The sequence below is a fragment of the Saccoglossus kowalevskii genome, chromosome 20 (assembly GCF_978046115.1).
Source record: "Saccoglossus kowalevskii chromosome 20, keSacKowa6.1, whole genome shotgun sequence".
Classification (NCBI taxonomy): domain Eukaryota; kingdom Metazoa; phylum Hemichordata; class Enteropneusta; family Harrimaniidae; genus Saccoglossus; species Saccoglossus kowalevskii.
The window spans coordinates 1008113-1030756 of record NC_140660.1 but is presented as its reverse complement, the minus strand read 5'-3'; the positions used below and the strand labels follow the sequence as shown (position 1 = coordinate 1030756).

General features: G+C 36.2%; 2 protein-coding genes across 3 annotated transcripts in view; one reads left to right on the top strand and one right to left on the bottom strand.

The window, feature by feature from the left end:
• Window positions 1–17140, bottom strand: part of LOC100370363 (juxtaposed with another zinc finger protein 1-like) — a 22572-nt gene extending 5432 nt beyond the window's left edge. Inside the window, exons 1-5 of the mRNA XM_085494623.1 lie at window positions 16946–17140; window positions 16484–16718; window positions 8253–8325; window positions 5208–5293; window positions 2999–3222 (exon numbers count right to left, since the gene is read on the bottom strand). Coding sequence (XP_085350749.1) covers window positions 2999–3222; window positions 5208–5293; window positions 8253–8325; window positions 16484–16583 — 483 coding nt within the window. The 5' untranslated portion in view covers window positions 16584–16718; window positions 16946–17140. The remainder of the gene's footprint in view (window positions 1–2998; window positions 3223–5207; window positions 5294–8252; window positions 8326–16483; window positions 16719–16945) is intronic.
• On the top strand, window positions 17114–22644 carry LOC100369919 (ATP synthase F(0) complex subunit C3, mitochondrial-like). 2 transcript variants are annotated; one of them, XM_006817081.3, is made up of 5 exons: window positions 17114–17216; window positions 17420–17525; window positions 19003–19076; window positions 20118–20178; window positions 22163–22644. In XM_006817081.3, the coding sequence occupies exons 2-5, from the start codon at window positions 17478–17480 to the stop codon at window positions 22427–22429; spliced, it is 450 nt and encodes a 149-aa protein (XP_006817144.1). In that variant the 5' UTR covers window positions 17114–17216; window positions 17420–17477; the 3' UTR covers window positions 22430–22644. The 2 variants fall into 2 exon arrangements, with proteins under 2 accessions (XP_006817144.1, XP_006817145.1); XM_006817082.3 differs by having other exon boundaries at window positions 17143–17216; window positions 17435–17525.

Genomic DNA, 22644 nt, shown 5'->3' with positions numbered 1-22644 from the left:
ACCTTGCTCCAAGAAGAAGAAGATAATTTCACATTTTCACAAATACCTTTAAAAATAAACAAGAAAATCAAACCATAATTGAACTTGGACAAGATTTCACACTAAGTTTGAAGATGAACGGATAAGAATTACTTGAGATAGTATAATCACAAGAAACAGAAACAGGATGATGTGATACACATTTCCCGAACATACAAGATTACGGAAAAGCTAAAAATAAATGAGAGTGCATTAGCTGGAATGAAGTGGAGCAGATGGTGGTCACATTCTCTGTGTTTGCCAAACCTTTGCAGTAGTTATACTGCCCTCAACGATAATAAGACAAACATGAGACACAGACTGGAGAAACTTTGCAGTGGTGTGTTTGGCCAGCCCATAATCTGGCTTTGTAATTAACATATTTTTTTTATACTGTTGTGTATCGCCAGACAATCATAGTTGTTTTAGTTATTTTATATGCTTGCCAAGTAGGGAATTGTGTTGACAATGGCTTGAGTCATTTTCAACCGTCAGTTCTTCAGAGATATCACATTTAACCTTTTCAGAACCAGTTCCTTTTTTTCAGGACAAATTCACAAAATAGTCTGCACTTTCTTTCAGAATATTGGGACAAAAAAATCTAAATATTTTGAAAATTGATTCAAATTTGGACTGTTCGGGTTCATTTCCAAAAATATTGAAGAATATAAGAACAAGCAGCCTGTTGGCTGAGATAGCTCTGATGTTAGCAATGCACATTGCAATTAAAGAACAGAAGATATCATTAGAAAATAAACAATATGTAAACAAGTCATTGAAAATGACACAGTCCCCGTTAAATTTTTGAAAGTTCTTTTTTTGCTTGTGATATTAAAGCAGAGGGGTTGTCGCAAGGGTGTCCTTGAAACTTGAGTTCCAAGTGGCGTATACAACAGATTGTTTATTTACATCAAAACATGTGTTCCGTGTAGTAGTAATATGGCCAAAATAAAAACAGCCGTTATTCGGCCATCTTTGATCTGATTATGAAACACACTGATATGTATGATGTATGTGCCAAATACGAATGAAAATGGTACATAAATTGTGAAAATATAGTGGTAAGGCCAAAAAGTCAGATGGCTGTCAATCGACCATCCTTGACCAGATTTTGAAACAAATTGTCATGGACATGCATCCTAACATGTATAAAGTACATGTATGTGCCAAATTTGAATGAAAACTGACAGAGCACGTCCAAGATACCGCATTAAAAAAAAAAAAATGCCTGCCAGTCGACCATCTTTGATCCAAATGCGAAAATAATCGTCATGGACATGTATCCTAACATGTATAAAGTACATGTATGTACCAGGTTTGAATGACAACTGACAAAGCATGTCCAAAATACAACATTTAAAAAAAAAAAAAGATGGCTGCCAGTCGGCCATTTCGAATCGAATCCCTAAACCACTGCATGTGCATATGTCCCACATAAGACTAGGCACATGCGAAGAATGAACGGAATCGGTCTACAGGATTCTGAAATATGACTATGGACAGACTGACGCACGGGCGGACAGACAGACTCAGGAACTAACGAACGGTCAGGGACATGTATCCTAACATGTATGATCTATGTACTAAATTTGAATGAAAACTGACAAAGCATGTCCAAAATGCGACATTGTCAAAAAACAAGATGGCTGCCAGTTGGCCATCTTTGATTCAATTGTGAAATAAATCGTCGTGGACATGTATCCTAACGTGTATAATCTATGTACCAAGTTTGAATGAAAACTAACAAAGCACGTCCAAAATGCAACATTTTCAAAAAACAAGATGGCTGCCAGTCGGCCATTTTGAAGCGAATCGCTAAACCACTGCATGTGCATATGTCCCACGTAAAGTACTAGGCACATGCAAAGAATGAATGGAATCGGTCCAAGGGATTCTGAGATACGACTCCGGACAGACTGACGGACGGAGACCAAATTATAAGTCCCCGTTTTCGGACTTCGTCCGAACGGGGACTAAAAAATATTCACCAAAATTAGAGAATTGAAGATATCATCACAAAATGAACAAATCTGAGAGAGGTTCACATGTAGTACCTATGTATGTAATATCAAAGCAATTGGACTCGCAGTTTTTAACAAGAAGTCAAAATATCACTTTTTACCAAAAATGACAAAAATATTCACCAAAATTAAAGAATTGAAGATATCGACATGAAATGAACAAATCTAAGAGAGGTCTACCCAAGGCACATATACACCAAGTATCAAAGCATTCAGGCTTGTAGTTTTCAAGAAGAAGTCGAAAGAGTGAAACATTGACATGGATGACGACGGACGCCGATGAACAATCACTCATATGATAAGCTCCGCTCGACAAAGTCGACAGCGGAGCTAAAAAAAGCGCACTGGTGGTTATTTTGACCACATGAAAAAAATAATTTTAAGTTAAATTTTCACATTTGTACCTTCAAGAATAAACAAGCGAATTATTAGTATATCGCAATTGAACAAGATTTCACATTTATTATTATGATATCCAAAACTGGAGATGTTTGTTGTTTACTCGTTTGTTTTCTTGAATCAAACAACCTCTCTAATAAGACGTAATGCTTAGTGGCTACATTTCAACTAGTGAGGTGATATTTGTGATGTTTATGTCTCTCAATGCTGCATGCAAAACCACTCATTTAGATTTGCATACAGTCTACAGTATTTTTTGGTGTTTTTACAATAAAATAAGGTATTATGGGAAAATGGCGAAAGATGGGTTAGCACGAAATAAACTTGCAAGAGACTTGCAACCCATGTAGACGCCATCTTGTGACACCCTCGGTGATTGTCACTGGTCTTTGTTTAGTATGTGATGCAACGACTGACAGGTTCATTAATATTCCACCAATTCGGGTAACAATTTCCACCACAGATATCTTGCACATACCTTAATAGTTCCATTTGGTATATAACATATACTACTTTATACACCATTTTTTACAAACAAAATATATCAAATAATATGTCACCTTAGTGTCTTTCCGATGTCCATTCTTGGCATGATACTTAATACCGTTTACATTTTTATATCGTTTTTTACATCCCGGAACTGGGCACGCAAACGGTTTCTCGTCCCCGCCCGTTGTGTTCATCATACTAAGTATCAACTCTGAACTAAACTCTTCTTGTGTTGTCCATGAATCGTCGCTGTCTTCTGATTCACTGAACGGTTCATCCTCATCAAATTCACTTCCTGCAGAGAAACCGGAAATATATATTTATAATTTTAATAAAAATATTTTCTGTCATGATAAGTATCTAATAGATTAAGATTTACATAAAGCTGTGTATATAACACAGATTACCGTATTTCCCGGTCATAACGTGGATATAAGCACACCCATATATTTTTAGAAATTTAACTATTTGAGGGCATCCCCGGTTTTAAGCCTTAGTAGTTTTTTTTTTTACAAGGCACTGACGATGGGTTAAAAGTGAGTTTTATTGCATGAAAATTTTGATTAGTATGGTAGTTCTCTTTTTGAAGCAGGTTTGGTTCGTGTTTTTACGAGAAAAGTCACCTTAATTTCAGAGTGCATGGAGAACAACGCAACATGTTTTTATTACTCAAAATGAACCTAATGTTACAATACTATTAAAAGTGTAATCCATATCTCTTTGAGTGGTAGTTTTCGAAATGACAAAAATTTAACCATCAAGTCGTGAAAGTCATTGGACATCGTGTTCAAATAATGAGTGTCAATTGAGACTATCATGAATAGGACATGAACAAGTAAACTATGCTTTAGTGTGACCTGTTGATGACCATGAAATGTGTTAAATACCTCCTCCAATTCTGGTTTATCTTTCTAAAATTGTGAATCACCAGTTTTTAGTGGAAAAAACAACATTCTCAGGATAACAGATCTAATTTTAACTTTCACATTATGTTATTGATTTTTGGTATTTTAATAAAATCCAGCGAATATACCTTTTTTTCCTATATTGTACATTCAACTCGTCAAAAATCAGTGAAAATAAATTCCATACAAAACATCCAAAAAGTCTATTCAGCAAAAATTCCAGCCAAAATAAAGTTTTTTACAGTGGCCAATAATCAAAAATTTCTGGTAAACTTCATCAGTATGACACAGCATTTTGATTGGTTAATTAAAGACTCGACCTGTTAGGTCAAAGGACATTGTTTAAGGTCAAATCGTGCAAAAATACACCATGGCAGGAATTGTTTTGTTCGGAGAGTTTGTGTAGTCAATACATCCCAAAACGAAGATTATGATAAAGACTGTATCCCACAGACCCTACTTATTTTTACACCGTAAATTCAGATAATATGTAAATTGTATTGTAATAAAATATGCTTGCTTTCGTAAACATGTTTGTTTCTTTAATTGTAAAAGTGTTGTAGAAATCATTTTTTTTACAAAAAAATCATCTTTTCTGAGGTGGTCCTCTGGTATAAGAATGCACACAAGCTCACTTTATAACTTTAAATTGTTTTTCATTTAACAATGAGTTTTATACTCAAGTTTGGGGCGTTGCTATGGGCACCCATATGGTCCCTTCCTATGCATGTTTATTTGTGGGGTACGTTAAAAGAGCTATTTTTAATACTTATATCGGCCAGAACGTTTTTAATTGATGATTGTGCTGGGGCAGCATCGTGTACTCGCAGTGAACTTGATAATTTTATTAATTTTGTATCAACATTTCATCCATCTTTAGAGTTCACTTCCAGTGTTTCCAGCAACAGCTTTTTTTTTTAGATATCGACGAATTCACATTCATACATTTTGTATGATTCATGTCATCCTAAACGTTATAAAGACTCTATACCGTTCTCTCAGTTTTTACAAGTCCGACGGATTTGTTCTGATCAAACTGATTTTGAATATAAAATTAATAAAATGGGTTTATGGTTTTTGTCACGAGGATCTGTTCAGCAATTAAGCCAGGATGATGCATTTGGTGACTTTTTGCTGACTTCCATTTCAAAACCGTCTTTGTAAGGCTAACAAAAGCGCGATTACCTTTCAATCAATACATGTTATTGTTTTAAAGATGTTCAAAACAAGACTGACACTTGTAAACAAAGCAATAAGCATCACGGGCGAGTGTCCAAGCGTCACGGTACCATGATGCTTCAGAGGCCTGGGAAGAACACTGAACCAGTTTGCAAACCCCCATCTCATGCACATGATATGAACTACATTTATTTACCTGTGGGTGTTGTACTTCGTTGTGAATTATTCAACGAATGAGTTTTCTTCTTTTTCATAAGTTCGCGTGCAGCGTCCGTCACAAACCTGATAATAATAATAATAAAGATATTGTAAATACATATAAAAACAGATTATGAATATTACCACAACAGCATGTATCATTTATATACTAATGTTAGGTGAGCAAATTTGTAATCGGTCAGTTACTTTCAGACAAGCGTCCAGTGCCTGATTTAAAGAATTGTAAGTGGTTTCTTCCCATCAGTAGAGTATGTACAGGGAAGTTACAGTGGCCCCTCGCTAACTCACACCTCAATAACTCGCGGTCCCGGCTAAGTCGCGGGTATCACCATGGCTCCTAAAATCATAGTACACATGTACATGTATTGTTTTTGATGTCCATTTTTTTCTTTGTGCATGAGTCAGTTCGTTTTTATTCATAAATGTGTGAAGTTTTAAAAAGCATGCCGACTGGCAGACTATGATTACAAACAGTGCTATCAATTAGCACCGTATTTCAAAGGTATGCCGACACACACCGCGAGTATGCGGCCAACGAGTGAACATAAACAATGGCTAGGTGTGAAAGTGTGATCGGCTTTCAGTCAAGAAATAAACATCATTTTCGGGTTTACTTTTATCATGGACATACTAGAGACGTCCAACGTGAAACCAAGGCGAAGATCGTACGTGACCTCGACGTAGGTGAATCCACTATTCGTGGATAGGTGAAAGACGAAACTAAGCTGAGGAAGTTTATTTTCGATGTGGACCAAGAATCTGGACTCAAACAAAAACGAGCTAAACTGGCAGACAATGAAGACATCGATTAAGCTGTATATGTATGGTTTATTCAAGAAAGATCAGCAGGAACGCCACTGTCTGGTCCCATCATACGGGAGAAGGCTCGCATCCTGGTTAAACAATTGCGAGGACTTTGAGGCCAGCGCTGGGTGGTTCTGGCGTTGGCAAAATAGACACGCTGTCCATAAAATTTCTGTACAAGGGGAGGCTAGATCAGCGGATCTTGAGGCTGCAAGAAACTTTCCAAGAAAATTGAAAGAAATTATCAAAGCTGGTGGTTACTCTTAGGAACAAACTTATAATGCTGACGAAGCAGGTTTATTTTGGAAAATGTTGCCATCCAAGACACAAGCATCGACAACAGCAAGACAACAGAACGTTGGACACAAACAAAATAAACATGTACATGTATATGATCAATGACAACCTTTTAATAAAGACACATGTTGATTGTTTTTATTCTGTCCCTTTGTTTGAATAAATAGCCACTTTTCCAAAAACCTCGCTAAGTCGCAGCCCTCAATAAGTCGCGGTTTTTGCTTGGACTCGACACCCACGACTTAGCGAGGGGCCACTGTAGCATTATTTTGAGATGTTAACCACTCCCAGAAACAATTTCACCTTTATAACCAGCGGTATGTTATATATTCATGTTTTTTTGTTCCATGCGTACCGGTATTTCAATTTTACTCAGAAATTATTAAAAAATGTTAAGCCATACATCCAAAGTCAAATACAGTTATGAATATTTTCAAGTTTGATATTACTGTAAAATAGTTTATTTTTGCTGGAATTAATTTTTAGACGAAAGACATTTTGGATGTTTTGTAAAAAAATTTATTTTCACTGATTTTCAGTTGAATGTAAAACATAGAAAAAAGGATATTTTTACTGGATTTTGTTTTCACTGATTTATCCGTTAAAGTGTAACTGAATTGGGACAGTCGACTTTTTTTGTGTGCAAAATTGATTCATAAACAACATTATGAAAAAAAAACAAGTGAAAAGGGTATATATAAACTGGGTAAACAGTCAATGATATTCCAAAAATGGGCCACGCCCCCTCCCACTTCCATCATTATTGAGTTTTTACAACATTACGAGTGTTGCCAAAATGGCGCCATCAACGGGACGGGACCATAAAGCAGGAAATAGCGAGCAGACAGAATTGTTTACCATTTTTCATATGCACGCGTTTAGTAAACCAGCATATACAACGAGCTACTACGATCGTTATCATGGGGGGAATGCTGTGTTGTTGGCAGGTGTAGCAGCACACACGACGATCATGTAAGTCTTCAAAACATTTGAATTTACGACATCAGTAGACCAAGGCCGGCCGTCAAGAACACCAGGAAATATTGGGATGAACCTTCTAACGTTATCTGCAGTGCCCATTTTACGCCCAGAATCATTTATCAGTACAGTTTCATTTGTTTTGATCTTGCAGTTATAGGTATTCGTCCTACCGGAAATAGAACACGCTATCTAACGGACGCACACAAATTTACATTTTAGAGTGCAGATTTTCTAACAATACCGATACATTGTTCAGGTGGAGTTTAATAGAAAAATAACAACGTTAAGATTTTCAGTCATGATGTTCAAACTCTGTGCCTGTGCCTGAATCGTCACGGTCATTTTGGGGAGATACACAGTCACCCACATCACCTACATTTCTCGCAGGTTCAAACCTGTATGGGCCAATTTGTCAATGGCACTCTAAAACAAAATTGTGACATCTCTTGTTGTTATAATATTCCTTGATCTCATAACTCTCGTCAGACGATGATAAGATAGATTCCGTGTCGCTTTCCGAGCACTGCATACATATAGCGGCCATCGTGAAACGATGACAAATTCCCCTGTGACATCACAAATCACCCTTGTATGCTAATTAGATTCTCTAGCTGGAGCCTCATTCTGAGTCTGCCAAGAAATTGGACGTGGGCATTTCCTCATCCAGAACATTATTAATTCAGTTACAATAAAACATGCTTTACACCAAAACCTTCACACTTCACAGGCATTACCAATCCATGAACACTTAAATCAAACTGTCTCACAAGTACATTTGTAACTATACTTAGTATGTAATCTACACCAAATACAAACTACTATGACCACTAAAAACACACAGCCCTGGCAACCACCATCCAGATGACCACCAAAAACATACGGCCATGACGAACACGGACAATATCCTGTCGACCTGACGACCATCGTTGTATAGACTTACCTCATAATGTAACTCAACGCTAAATACGCCGGTTGTTGAATTTCTAATTTCTCTAGAAATCTCGGGTCACTATCTGTGAATGAAATGAACAGATAAATTGGCTTTGAATTAGACTTTGACAATACTGTGAAATACTTTATTTTAGCTGGAATTAATTTTCGCTGAGAAGCAGGCTATTAGCCTAGAATTTGCAACTGCCAGTCTAAAACAATTCAACTTCATGAAAATGTCGATGGTTTTCAATATATTTTGGTAAAATTATCAAAGAACAATAGAAAAAAACAAAAAAATGGAAAAAAGTTGAGTGGACTGGTGGCTGGCTAGCAATCTGCTGAGAAGACTTTTTGGGTCTTTTGTATAGAATTTATTTTCACTTATTTTTGACAAGTTGACTGTAAAATATAGGAAAAGGGTATTTTCACTGGATTTTGTTTTCATTGATTTATTCATTGAGTGAATATTAATTTCAAGTGAAAATAAATTATTCTACAGTAGTTTATTCAAGGCCTACAAACACGACAATTCTTTCATTCTTTCTTTGCCATGTTGGATCACATGTTTATTTGCTATAATTTATTTTCACTGAATCGTTCCTTCAGCAAAAATAGCGATAATTAATTCCAAGTGAAAATAAAGTATTTAACTGTATACAGATCAGGGATACTGGAACTAAAGTGAGGTTGGATCGCCATCAGCCACCCACCTGTCCACATATCATTTTAGACTGATGCAAAATACAAACCCGTCTTAATTTTTATTGAAAATATTACCAGTAAATTACAAAATAACCATAAATAATCATCAAAAGATTGATTGTAATTATATGGTTACAGATCAGAGACTACCGTAAAATCTGTATTAGAAGCCGCATCCCTAATAGAAGTCGCATCCATACTATTTGAATAATTGAGAACTAAAGATTCATCATTTCTCATATGTGTAGATGCTCTAATAGAAGTCGCATCCCCTCTGTTGCATTGTACCATTTTAATAGAAGCCGCGGCTTCTAATACATATTTTACAGTACTGTCTTTTATTTCGATAAAGTTTTTAGACAGGTATTTTCTATTTTCTGGCTAAAACCCTGGTTAGCGTCATCAAGTTTGGGAAAAATTATTTTTTGGGATGCCTAAACTGAAAATTAAGTTAACTATGCAAATGTAAAAAAATTTATACACAGAAGTTTCCTTAGAAGGAAACTGCAGACTAATTTGCCATCTACTCTTATTACTTTTCTGAATACTGTTTCACCACCAGCCTTCCATGGTGCTAATACAGTACAGTTCTCGCGGAAGCTTTGGCTTCACTTCAGCGTCAGCTTCGCTTCAGCATCGCATCATTATGGCATTGTTATGGCTTCAGCGTCGCTTCAATGTCGCGACATAAAAAGTTGAGGCGATCATCGCTTCGCTTCATTGTGGCCTCATTTTGGCGACAATGTGGCATCAGCATCGCTTCATCAAACAAAGAAGTACAGAACTCCTTTCGCCCAAGCTCTCGCCCGCTTCTGCTTTCGAATCACTCACTTTTGCGACCGCTTGTTGAATTTCCGCTTTATTTTCGACTGTGCAAAAATTCTGACTACTAACAATTTTCTGATTTTCATAGATCACGGTTACTAGTTTAGTAACTAGTTTAGTAACCGTGCATAGATGTTGAACAACTGTCTATAGTTCAAATGCTTTTAGTTTTAACTATCAATAATTATATGCACGCAATCTGACCCTTTGACCTAGATTTGGCTGGGATTGACTATTTTATTTTAAACAACTTATTCTGACGTGACACACTGTTACAAAATGTATTTCAACAGAAGTACGACATGGTTGTCTGGGTTTCTTTTCCTGACTGTGTTGAGTTTACGATTTGTATAATTATTGTTATTTCTCCCAAGGAGAAGACAAGCCGAAGGACCATGAAGCTAAATAGAAGTCCCACGCATGGACCTGAGTGAAAGAAAATATCTCTTTGTGTATTTGTGAATTTTGCATATATTTAGTATGACAGTATGTTCGTAAATATCTGGAAAAATCTCGTCTTTCGTTAATAATTTCATTTGTTTGAAATGTCTACCGACAGTGTCCCAATAATTTGTTTGGAATATCGAACCCCGTTGGTTTCTCCAAACGGTCCCGACGTCCGTCATTCAACACAATCAGCATTTATTTATCGTAATTCATGGGGATCATGTCCTGTAATTTGCGGGCTGTAAAACCAAATAATTAAACAAGTACTATTTATTATATCTATATTTTTGTTTTACCTCGCGAAACTACTACAACACGGCATAGAGTTGTCGCGGTGAAACAGTCGCCTTGAAATCGATGCAACTTGAATTATCCATTTCTCACCTTGAAATAAAATTTAAAAAAATCGGCGAGTATCGGGGGATATATTATTAACCAGTCTTACCAATCGTTAGCTTTATTTTATTCAAATCCATAAAATTCACGAGTTTTTCGACATTTGTTGGCAACTTCCGCGCTAAAAATGGTTGAAAATGTGGGTGTGGTTCTCTCGCAAAGTCCCGTTGATAATACGGACAAATATGGTTCTGTGACCCAGGTCGTGCTCCGATCAGGTGACTTTCAGCCAATTAATGATGTTGTAACAAAGCATATTTGACGCTAATTGAAGGGTCGTCATACCATCCAATCTCCGGCGTCGATTCACTGTGCTGTGACAGGCTTCACAATTATTCACTAAAAAACATCGGTACATTTTGACAAACGGCCGGGATTTGACCTCAGTTCAAAAAAAGAAAAAAAAAACAGGGCTGAGATACAAATCAGTTTTGCAAGTTGGGAAATAAAGTAAACCAGATTGGGGTCGATGATATTCAGTATCGAATGACTTCCGTGTGTATCATGAGTTTCAAATTGTTCATCGACTGGGCACCACTGGACACGTTTTTTTTCTGAAGCCCAATAAATTATTTCTGCATGTCAAGTGCTATTCAATTTTTTACAGGGCATGTGGCTCGTTTTTATTCGAAAATATTTTTTGTGAGAATACTTTTAAAGTACGTATAGGTCAAGCTTAGGTCACTGATCGTGACTTAATTTTGAAAATTGGATGTAAAATTTTACCAGACCGATGCCACCACAACCACCCAATCATAGTTAGAAATGTACGCACTTGTTTTGGAACTTTGTATCAAGATGGCAGGCGACAACGCCGACGCACCAGGCGACGTACGTGTGTTTTGCATGTATGTAATCCGGGCATGGGATCGGACTCTGCTAAAACTAAACGAAACACAGAAAAATACCACCAAAATGAGGAATCTGAATCTGTTCTCTTACCAGCAAATAAAATGAACGAAAATAAGGTAATTTTATAACAAGAACAGTTTCATTTCGTATAGCAAATTGCATCGTGTGATTTAAATTTTTCACGATTTTCCTTGCAGTCAATATGACACTCGTCACCTTGCAGATTGCAATGTACTTCACAAAGTTTTTGGTACCCAATACTCGCAACATTAAATAAACAAGATATCTTTTTAAAATGTCATTTTACTCTTGGTCATATTATTTTATTCCCCTTACCGCCTTGAATTTCAAATCGATTACATATCGAACTTCTGTACATGTTTTTTTTTTTACTCTACTGCCTTTCCGTGTAAAAATAATGAGGTCATACTCATGTCGCAATACTTTGAACAGTGTTCTCCCCAGGAATTTAAATCACTGTAGCGGCCTAATTTGCATATAATTTACATAATAATAGAAATTGACCAAAGCACATTTACACCCACACAATAAATAACATATATTTTCAAAAACAATGTGGCAGATATTTATTTGCTTTACACAGTGTTATAAACACTTTTATTTTGGGCACTTTTGTAATATTAATTAGCTCAGTCACAGTGCAAATATTAATATTTACAACTTAGAAGAGTTTGAATTTAAAAATGAAACATTCTCGAAATGCAAATGCTGCAGACTAAAAGGAAACAAATAAATTGTAAAAGGTTAAATGAAACTCATCTGAAACGTTCCAGCCAGGATTATGTTCAAGACTTTCATGATCTTATTTACTACAAAATTCTCCTTCAAAAAATCGACCACGTAATTATTTGGCGGATTGCTGATTATTATTCCGACCATCAGCTTCTACAACGTTCACATTTACAATCAAAGTTGCGACGTGACATAACTTACTTCGCGATGTTATACACCGGTTATACCAATAATTTCTCTTACTCAGTCTCGATGCCATGCAAAAATTAAATACTTTTTTTTTATATGAAAAAAAACGTAAAATTTGAACTAGTTTTATCGGGAGAAATTATTTTTGATCACTCGATCACTTCGTTGACCGCATGTGTCCTTTGACCCAGTGGGTCAAAAACGCCATTAACCAATCAGAATGCCGCATGGTAATGCCGGTAGAACCTGAAGTTTTCCGAATGATCGTGATCATAAAAATTACATTGCGGAAGTAAAGCGATGTTGTAGCACGATGTGTTGGTATGGATTTCAGATGAAAACTGCATGATGGTTTTCGAAAGAGGTGATTAGCAATTTTTGAAAGGTAAAAGAAGTCTTGAAATAAGAATTTTTACATGATTCACGATGATAACAGTTCAAATGTATTTTACCCAATCACGCAATAAACACGTTGTTTTTTCTTGAGTAGCGTAAACTGATCGTGAACTCCGCTTTGCCCATGTTATATCGAATTTTAGCTTTCAATCTAAAGACTGCGTCTATCGTCAGAAAATATTTACTTACAAACAAAGAGGTGCTAATTTTACAAAATTGACTTGTATTGTTCAAAGCCGATACCACATCGCACGACTATGTCTATTGTTTACAAATTATTATCCACGACTGGCAGGATGCTTGTCGGTCGGTACGTAAGTATAATAACAATATGACAATAGTCGGACGCGTTTCCGTGGTGGTCGCTAATTTTGAGTACCGGTCGGGCCGACCAGCGTGACGAGATCCCCAATGAAAAAAGCACTGTGGCGGTCTTGCTAATCACCGCCACGCTGTTTACATCCTGAGGAGAACACTGTTTGAAGCTGATGCCATGTTGATGCCATGAGACTGCGAAGCTGAGGCCACGATGATGCCACAGAATAAGCGAGGCGAACACAGCTTCAATTGTCAGGCGACAATGAAGCCATGCGTAGGCGACAATGATGCCACAAAAGCCAAAGCTTCCGCGAGAACTGTACTGTAGTTTGAACAAGTTTTGTTATTTTTTTTAAATCCACAGATGACATAATTTGTCTACAACCTTGTCAGTGTTGACAAAAGAAGCAACTGAATGACTGTTTACTACATGAATCTTATTAACAACATTGCTACGAAAAACAATGTAATATTTTCTATCTCACCCCACCCCTAATTCAAACTGTAAACCTCAGCATCCCCTCCCACTCAATTGTCCATGCACTCTAAATAAATAGAGGTGTCCTTAGAAGGGACGTATATAATTAAATAAGGGAATACTGGAGGGTAGTGCAAGGGTTGCGTTAACACAGAATTCTGCGTCCAGGAAGCATAGTTTTTCTGTGGGACGCATGAATTTTTCAACTGGTGAGTCCCTGGGACGCATCCGGCGAGTACACATGTGTGCATTTGGAATGCTATTGTCCCGCATACACTGGCAGTTGGACCACCCAGGACGAAAGAAACTATTGCAGGAGCTAATCTAAAATTTTATTTTTTTCTTGCTGAATTAAAAAGTACATTAACGAACCTGGTACACCAAATACAATTTTTTTTAATTTTTTTGGTAACAAATTATATATTAATAAAAAACAAACACAACTGCATTGCCTAGCAGCAAATGATCACGGTTGTGCAATACAGTCATGCTGCGTTTCACAATTGTTGATTATTACTATGTAGTGATTAAAATAACGTACAAAAAATAAATTTGCTGAGAAATGCAAATGCAACTTTAACAGTTTCATTGTAAGCAAATAATTCCGGTCGCATATGAATGCTCGATGCTATGGCGTATCTGTCAAGTTCTTTCTCATGCATGAGTTGACCTAATAATTCAAATCGCTAATTAACCAATCAAAATACTGGATAATACCAAGATGTTCAAATTACCATAGTCATTTAAATATGTTAATGTTATTGAATGGAACGCAAAAGAGATGCTTGGATTTTGATGGGAAAACTGCATGGATTTTTTTTTATATCAAAATATAGTTGATTTCAAAAGATAAACTCGAAACGAAATGAAGCGTACACACTCATGCTAATCGCAAAAAACAAACTCTTCAATAAAAACTTAAACTTTATTTTAGGCGTTAGGAATGATTGGAATATCTGAAAAATGACGCCAAAAATATTTAGAAAAATCACCCTGGGCGATATTTTTTTAAAACCGAAACTGCTGGTTAACGGCCCTGGGCAAATTTACTGCAGAATCCGGTACTAATATGTACCAATTTTTGGTGTATTGTTTTCTGGAGACAAATTACTACTCAGTTATATAACACAAGTGGGTATAGGGAAAAAAAATCACTTTTCCCAAAGCCAAGGATTGATTTGTTATTTGCAAGATCGCCTTCCTGGCGGGTTCCATGTGAAGGTGCCTATTCTTGTCAGAATCGTATTAAATCTAAGTTGAGGAAGAATTCACTTGAGGGTAAACCCAGTAATGATTTAAAATTTTTACAAACAGCATTATATTTTAATATCAGCAAAAATAGAAGAAAACCATATAATTAATGCTGATTGTTGACATGTAAAGGGTGGAATAAACATGTAAATAAAGTACAACTTAAATGTGATTAATGCCTGCTCATATTTATTGTGTGATAGTGCATGCAAAAAACTATTTTGGAAAAATAAAGTGCGGTAGCAGCAGGGACTCCACATATTTTTAAGGGACCCACACATTTTATAAGGGGTGGGTCCCAGGGACTCCACATTATCAAGCACTAATGGTAGTGGATAGAGTTAGTGTGTGTGTGGGGGGGGGGGCTTGAGGTAAAAAAAAAAACTTTTTCCACATGACGAATACCACATTTTAGAGACAAAAACAATATGCTGATTTATGCAAATTTATGTAAATGATGTTTGAGCACATTGGTGGATATGCATTCACATGGTTACGTGAGGATATTGAAGTATCACCTACACATGGTACACTAACTGTTCAGTGGATGTTTCCCAAAGTGAACTCACTTTTGCCGTAGTCATGTGTATGCATGTACATTACTGTAATATCTATTAGAAACCGCAGCTTCTATTAAAATGGTACAATGCTACAGAGGGGATGTGGCTTTTATTAGAGCATCTACACATATGAGAAATGGTAAATGTTAGGTTCTAAATTGTTCAAAAAGAATGGGTGCAACTTACATTAGAGATGCGGCTTCTAATACAGATTTTACGATATTATTTTATTTTTTTTAATGACAACCTTGGATATGCATATTGAAAGCATGCAATCATCAGACCCAATAATTCCAAGTTATCTTTGACAGGCTGGGGAAAATCCTCTGCTTTTTTTTGTATTGCAAAATTACTGCATTTTTGTTGGCACACATGTAGGAAGCTTTAACAGAATTAAAGCTAAATATAAGTTTGCATGCTTCTACACTGCAATGCGAAACATCGGCAACTTCAGTTAAATCTATACAAGATTGTGCACCCCTAAGAAGTTTTTGAGCAATTGAGAATCAAAAATCATTTCTCATATGTGTAGATGCTTTAATAGAAACTGCATCCCCTGAGTTGCATTGTATCATTCATTTTAATAGAAGCCATGGTTTCTAATACAGATTTTACAGTAATATTATAATTGTGTTTACCACAGTTGTGTTGAATTGCTCACTAAGTCAAAAACTACATCAAAAATTTATTTAATTTTTTTTTTTTTTTTTTTTTTTAGAGATGACTAGCATTTGATGGTGGTGGAATGAAGGGTAATATTCAAAATGTAAATTTTTGTATGTTGTCTGCTTTTACAATTTAGTGAAAACCAAAGTATTTTTGAGACTTGTAGTAATAAACGGGCTTGATTTAAGCTGAATACCAGAATTTGAATATTTTATGTTATGAAACATGCACCAATTTCCTCCCTAGGATTTTTAGTCCTCCGCAAAATACTCTAAATGATCAAATACTTTATGCCTCTTTCGTTTAAGGTTTGTTTACAGTTCTCGAAGTGATCAAATAAACAAATTTGACAGCTTACCATTACCGTGTGTTCCCACATGGCTCAATATGTATGGGTCAACATACCTATGTGTGTGTCCTCGATGTGTTCAATGAGCTCACCCAGGGTAGCAAACGTCAGACCACATCCTCCAAATCTACAAGTATTACTGTAGAACGCAGCCATCGCGACAGAGATCACCAAGAACGACAGAGCAGTCAAGCGATCAACTTGTCAGTTTCATTTCCGGGTTTTCAGTTATTGCAATTCCCGCCATGTACGTCACACAATAATACAACCCATTGGATTTAATATTACGACCTTACAAGTGAAGAAAAATATATAATTTAAACGCCGGAGCATGATATCCATCCTAATGTGTATTCCTAAGGGCTTCGTTGCGGGTAATGTTGACGGTGGGGAAGCCAGACATGGGAATGGCATCGTCGTGTTGTGCTAAGACAATAAACAACGCACGCTGGACGAGACAAAAGTCACCAACATGCTAACCACTACGATGGAAGATTAAACAAAAAAAACTTAATTACCTAACGGGAATATGTGAACGAGCCGCACTGATTATGTCCGAATGATGCTGATCAGGGCTGAAACGGTTCTCGATATCAGAATGATCGACCAGCTTCCTTCGGAAATTCGTCGATCAGTCAGCCAGCTGCAGCAGCAGTGATCACTCGGCTCCGATAGGGGGACTAGCAATTGATGAATACGCCGACCCCTCTAGATCAAACTAGGTTTGAGTCACAACGCATGCGCATTTATCGTTCTTGGCGATCTACGTGCAGTTTGGGACTCCCATAGGTAGGTGTTGGACGTGTTCAATCTTTCTCAATCGACCTAATTGAAATGCCATCTGAAATTTATTTTAACAAATTCATACAGAAACAATATAGCTGAAACACACAAGCTCTTTATTTCGCTGATTCTAGTATTTTTTCCTGATATTTTTTACCTTATTTCCCATCCAACTTACCGGCATCCGCCATTTTGATTTATAACTACAGAAGTTACACTTGCAGATATTTTCCAACTTGAGTGAAGTTACTGCCTCTCATAAACAAAATGTATATCTGCTCAAGGCTCGTCTGTTCACCAGTCTCACAGGCTGTGGTAAGTATTTCCCATTTCATCTCGTAGTATGCTATGTATTATCGGTTGCCTCGACTCTCACCTACAAAGTGCCGGGTCAAACGAAATCGTGCCAACGTAAACGAGCTTTGCACGATTTCCCCAGTCAAGGATACAGTGCGTTTATCACTTGTACTGCACATTTCGGACATAATTGTATATTCTTGCATTATGGCTTTATATTTAATGGTACATGTATCGCTTTGATTGACGATTTAGTTTGTTCAGCGTGATTTCTACATTTATGTGAAGTACATGTTTGTCGGCTGCACGGAGTTGAACTTTGAACTTTTCACCGCGGTATCGAAGCCGGCTAAAGAGTATTAGACACGTTAAATAAACAAAAAAGTCATCATTAATCCCTTGTTAACTATAAAATGATTATAGTTAGGTGAAAATTTAATTGACCATTCAGGTGTTGTGCCAGGAGCAAGGCAGTATTTCCATTAGTGTAATAATAGTTATTTCAGAGTTGATCTAGATTCAATCCTAAAACCCTAAAAATGTGGTGAACTTGATGTCAAGAAGTCTTCAAAAATCTTGTTTTAAAATGCTCGTCGATCTTGACATTCAAATAACATTGGTAAAATCAAATGATTTACAAATTTCCTTGACCTAAGAAAAACATTATTCGAAGTGAGGATTTCAAAAGTTATCAATGTTTATTGCATAATTGTGCTTGACAAAAAAAAGCTTGCATTTTTCTGGCGTATTGTTTGCATGTGGTGTACAGGTATCAGTTTACTGCACGACTTGATATAGTCTTGTGTGTCAAGTCAGTAATGACTAGTGTAAGAAAGGAGTATCAGTGTTGGCTGCAGTTCTGTTTTCTTGGTTTTGCTGTAGTCAGTTTTTAATTGTCGGTAAGGTTATTTTTGTTTGCCATGTGGTGATTGCAAAACTGCAGGGAGCTTACAAGACAAGACTTGGGCATGTTAGCATACCTGGGCAACTAAAATTTGCTCAGAGAATTGCACTATATTTATTTTGCACACACAATTGTCAAAATTCAACGTTTAAAAATTACCTTTCCTGTATCCCGTGGAAACAAGTGAAGACTAGTAGTTTCAGCAAGATGGATGCAAACTCTGAAATTTTGTTGTGCACAACTTTCCACTGTTTCCATGGTGATTAATGATTCTGATGCGATGCAACATTATTTCAATTTGTCCATTTTGAAGGGATTGATATAGCATAGCTATCCTAATCACTTGCATTGCCTTGTCCAGGAGAGCCGTTTTTGTCTTTCCCCTGGCCAATTTCAAGACGAGTCCTGGTTATAGTTTTGCTATACTGTGCTTTTAAATCTAGCTGCCTATTCCAGTACTTGGGGACCCCTCCCTCTCCCAATAGGAAATCCTGATCAGTCTTGTAAAACACTCATCAATTTCATAAATTTGGGGAAAACAGTTCTTTATTCTATGCAAGTTAATTAATATCTGATTGTTTGTATATTTAGCTTTTCAGGAGTTCTAGAGGTCTTCTCCGGCCAATCAGTGGAACTATTGTGAACAAAGGAAACGAACACAGCACGTAAGTAAAGTTTACAAAATTTTCATCTCTACAAAAGATGATTTTCCACTATCTTGTGTTGTGCTTAAAATGTATTAATGAACATCTACTGCAAAATCTTTACTGCTCTGTGTGTATTACATAGCGACTTATTTATGTATTCTGTTAAACAAGTTGCCTTGGATAAAATAATTTGAATTTTTGTATTTCAGGATCAAAATATTGATCATTCAGTGAAATATGGCATTGTGATGCCTTTACTTCATCAAAATTAACCATTATCAAATGTGTGCAGCACGCTAAATGTGAAAACTTCTTCATCTGTCAAATCCCATTCGATATTTTGAAAACAATCAAATGACCTTTATGTTTTATGCATCATACAAGATCTTGAGAAGATTGGGAGAGTTCTAGTAGGAACACATCACATGTGACAACTGGTCTTGTCTTTGGTCATATTGGCATACAAATTTTGGCTGCTATCTTGCCCAAATTGGCTTTGGTCATATTAGCATACTAATTTTGGCTGCTATCTTGCCCAAATTGTCTTTGGTCATATTAGTATACTAATTTTGGCTGCTATCTTGCCCAAATTGGCTTTGGTCATATTAGTATACTAATTTTGGCTGCTATCTTGCCCAAATTGGCTTTGGTCATATTAGCATACTAATTTTGGCTGCTATCTTGCCCAAATTGGCTTTGGTCATATTAGCATACTAATTTTGGCTGCTATCTTGCCCAAATTGGCTTTGGTCATATTAGCATACTAATTTTGGCTGCTATCTTGCCCAAATTGGCTTTGGTCATATTAGCATACTAATTTTGGCTGCTATCTTGCCCAAATTGGCTTTGGTCATATTAGCATACTAATTTTGGCTGCTGTCTTGTCCAAATTGGCTTTGGTCATATTAAGATAATAATTTTGGCTGCCAACTTACCTTAAATGTATCCTCTACTGATCTTGATCCTGACATCTCTATGTACTTTTATATTGACTTAACCAGATAAGGGTTTTAAACTTTAGTGAATGAACTAACTTGATTTGGACTTGTGTTTTTGTAGCTTATCAACAAATGCCAGTACAAATGGTTTACCCCCACAAACTATCGCTACTATTAATCAGGTGAGTAAGCTTTCCAATTTGGGATGGAATGGGTCCATTCTGATAGCAACTATATACACGTCTTGTTGCTTAACTGGACTGTTTTCACTAAACTTAAAAACCATAGTTATCTCACTCTAATTGATGTATTTGTCATTTGTTAAACCTGATATACCAATGAGAATGCATTAATGCAGGAAGTTAGGCCAAGAATATTAAGACTTAAAGGGGCACTCCCAGTTGAGCATAATCTCACAACAAATTTACTTTCAGAATTAAAATTAAAATGGATAACAAAAGATTAACTTTGTGAACAACATGAACAATAGTGTCCCATGATTCTTTGGTGCAATCCATGGGATTGAGCGGTTCTTCTTGAAAATGCACATTTTATTGTTCTCCAAATTAATTTAGGGTTTGCTAGAGTAGTGTTTTTTGTCAACAATAAATCAAACTTGTATTGTAACCATAGTATGCATTTAACTAAGGGGGACCCCACAACAAAAAGTGGTTGTCTTTGAATAGATGCAACAAATGTGCATAGTAGCTGCCTGGTGATGAAGAGCACTGTAAAATTTGTATTAGAAGCTGTTGTTTCTATGAAAATTGTATAATGCAACAGAGCGGATGCGGTTTCTATTGGAGCATCTACACAAATGAGAAATGGAATTTTTCACTCTCAATTATTAAAAAAGAATGGGTGCGACTTCTAATACTGACTTTACGGTACTTGTGTTGGTGGCATTACTTAAAGATTGTCATTTTTAGTTTCTTTGTAATTTGCCTTCCAGCAGATGGAGTTTAAATATTCTAATCACTTTCTTAAACTTAATATATCAGACTGGTCAGAAATCTAGTTAGGTCCAAAATAGCAAGACAAAAGTTTGGGATGTTCAATGATACAAATCAGAATTCTGGGTAATTTTTAGTACTGTTTGGGTGTAATGAGGGTCAATCTATAAACTTGGGACTTCTTTATGACATGCATGACCTTTAAGGAGTTGTACATCCTGGTACTTCATGGGTATTGTAGTCTTAGAACCACAATAATTTCCTAACACGTGACATGCTAAACTTTTTAAAATTGATTTATTCCTTGTTAGTAAAATAATGGTTTTTATAACCACAAAAAGGAGCAGGATGGGGGGGGGGTACCTTTTGTATTTCTGATTCAGTTTCTGCACTGCTGACCATGTACCGGTACATCTATGCAAAGTATTTTGAGATTTAACCTCCCCTTGTGAATTAGACAAAATTATTCTCTTTGTACAGTTTTTGAGAGGTTTTCACTACAATAGGATTCTTATCAATGAGTTTCATCACATAAAATCTGACGAAAAATTCATGGAAACCAGTATAAAAATGCTTATAATATTGTTGACCAAATTTCATTTTTCATTTTCGGTGTCCCAATGGTTTGATCCCATGAGTTAAATTATAATCAGAGATACAAGATCTTTAATTCACTCCTAAACCTATCTTTAATTCACTCCTAAACCTATCTTTAATTCACTCCTAAACCTATCTTTAATTCACTCCTAAACCTATCTTTAATTCACTCCTAAACCTATCTTTAATTCACTCCTAAACCTATCTTTAATTCACTCCTAAACCTATCTTTAATTCACTCCTAAACCTATCTTTAATTCACTCCTAAACCTATCTTTAATTCACTCCTAAACCTATCTTTAATTCACTCCTAAACCTATCTTTAATTCACTCCTAAACCTATCTTTAATTCACTCCTAAACCTATCTTTAATCTTATCACTACCAGACTTTCTTGCCCAAAATTTTCTGCACTTGTATATTAAATATTTCTGGTAATGGATCCTCATTTTGGAGCAAATTTGGGTAAATTTTCAGTTTTTACTCAAAAATTGGGATTTTTTTTTTGTCCCAATCAACTGAAGAAAACTGCAGACTATAAAAATGACTATTTTGTGATGTAGTGGGAACTTGTGAAAAATTAAGGCATATTTATTCATTGATTTATTATTTTACAGGTCATAAGCAGAGGTTTCCAAACATCAGCAGTGCAACGTGATGTAGAAGCTGCAGCAAAATTCATTGGTGCTGGTGCTGCCACTGTAGGAGTTGCTGGATCCGGTGCTGGTATTGGTACCGTATTCGGTAGTCTTATTATCGGCTATGCCAGAAATCCTTCCCTTAAACAACAGCTTTTCTCGTACGCCATTTTAGGGTTTGCTCTGTCTGAAGCTATGGGGCTTTTCTGTTTGATGGTAGCCTTTTTAATTTTGTTTGCTTTGTAATTTACTTTATTTCCCTGTGTGTCAAGAATGGTCCCACTGTTTGGGTCTTATTTCTTACTATGAATTGTAAATGTCGGAGGTTTATGAAGAATGTGTTGTCATGTTGCCTGTCAATCGATGACCAAATTTTCTGACAATATCAAATGTAAAATTATTATCACCAGAGTTAGGTTGTGTTCTATGCTGTGACGGAGATTAAAAATAACCCAAACGAA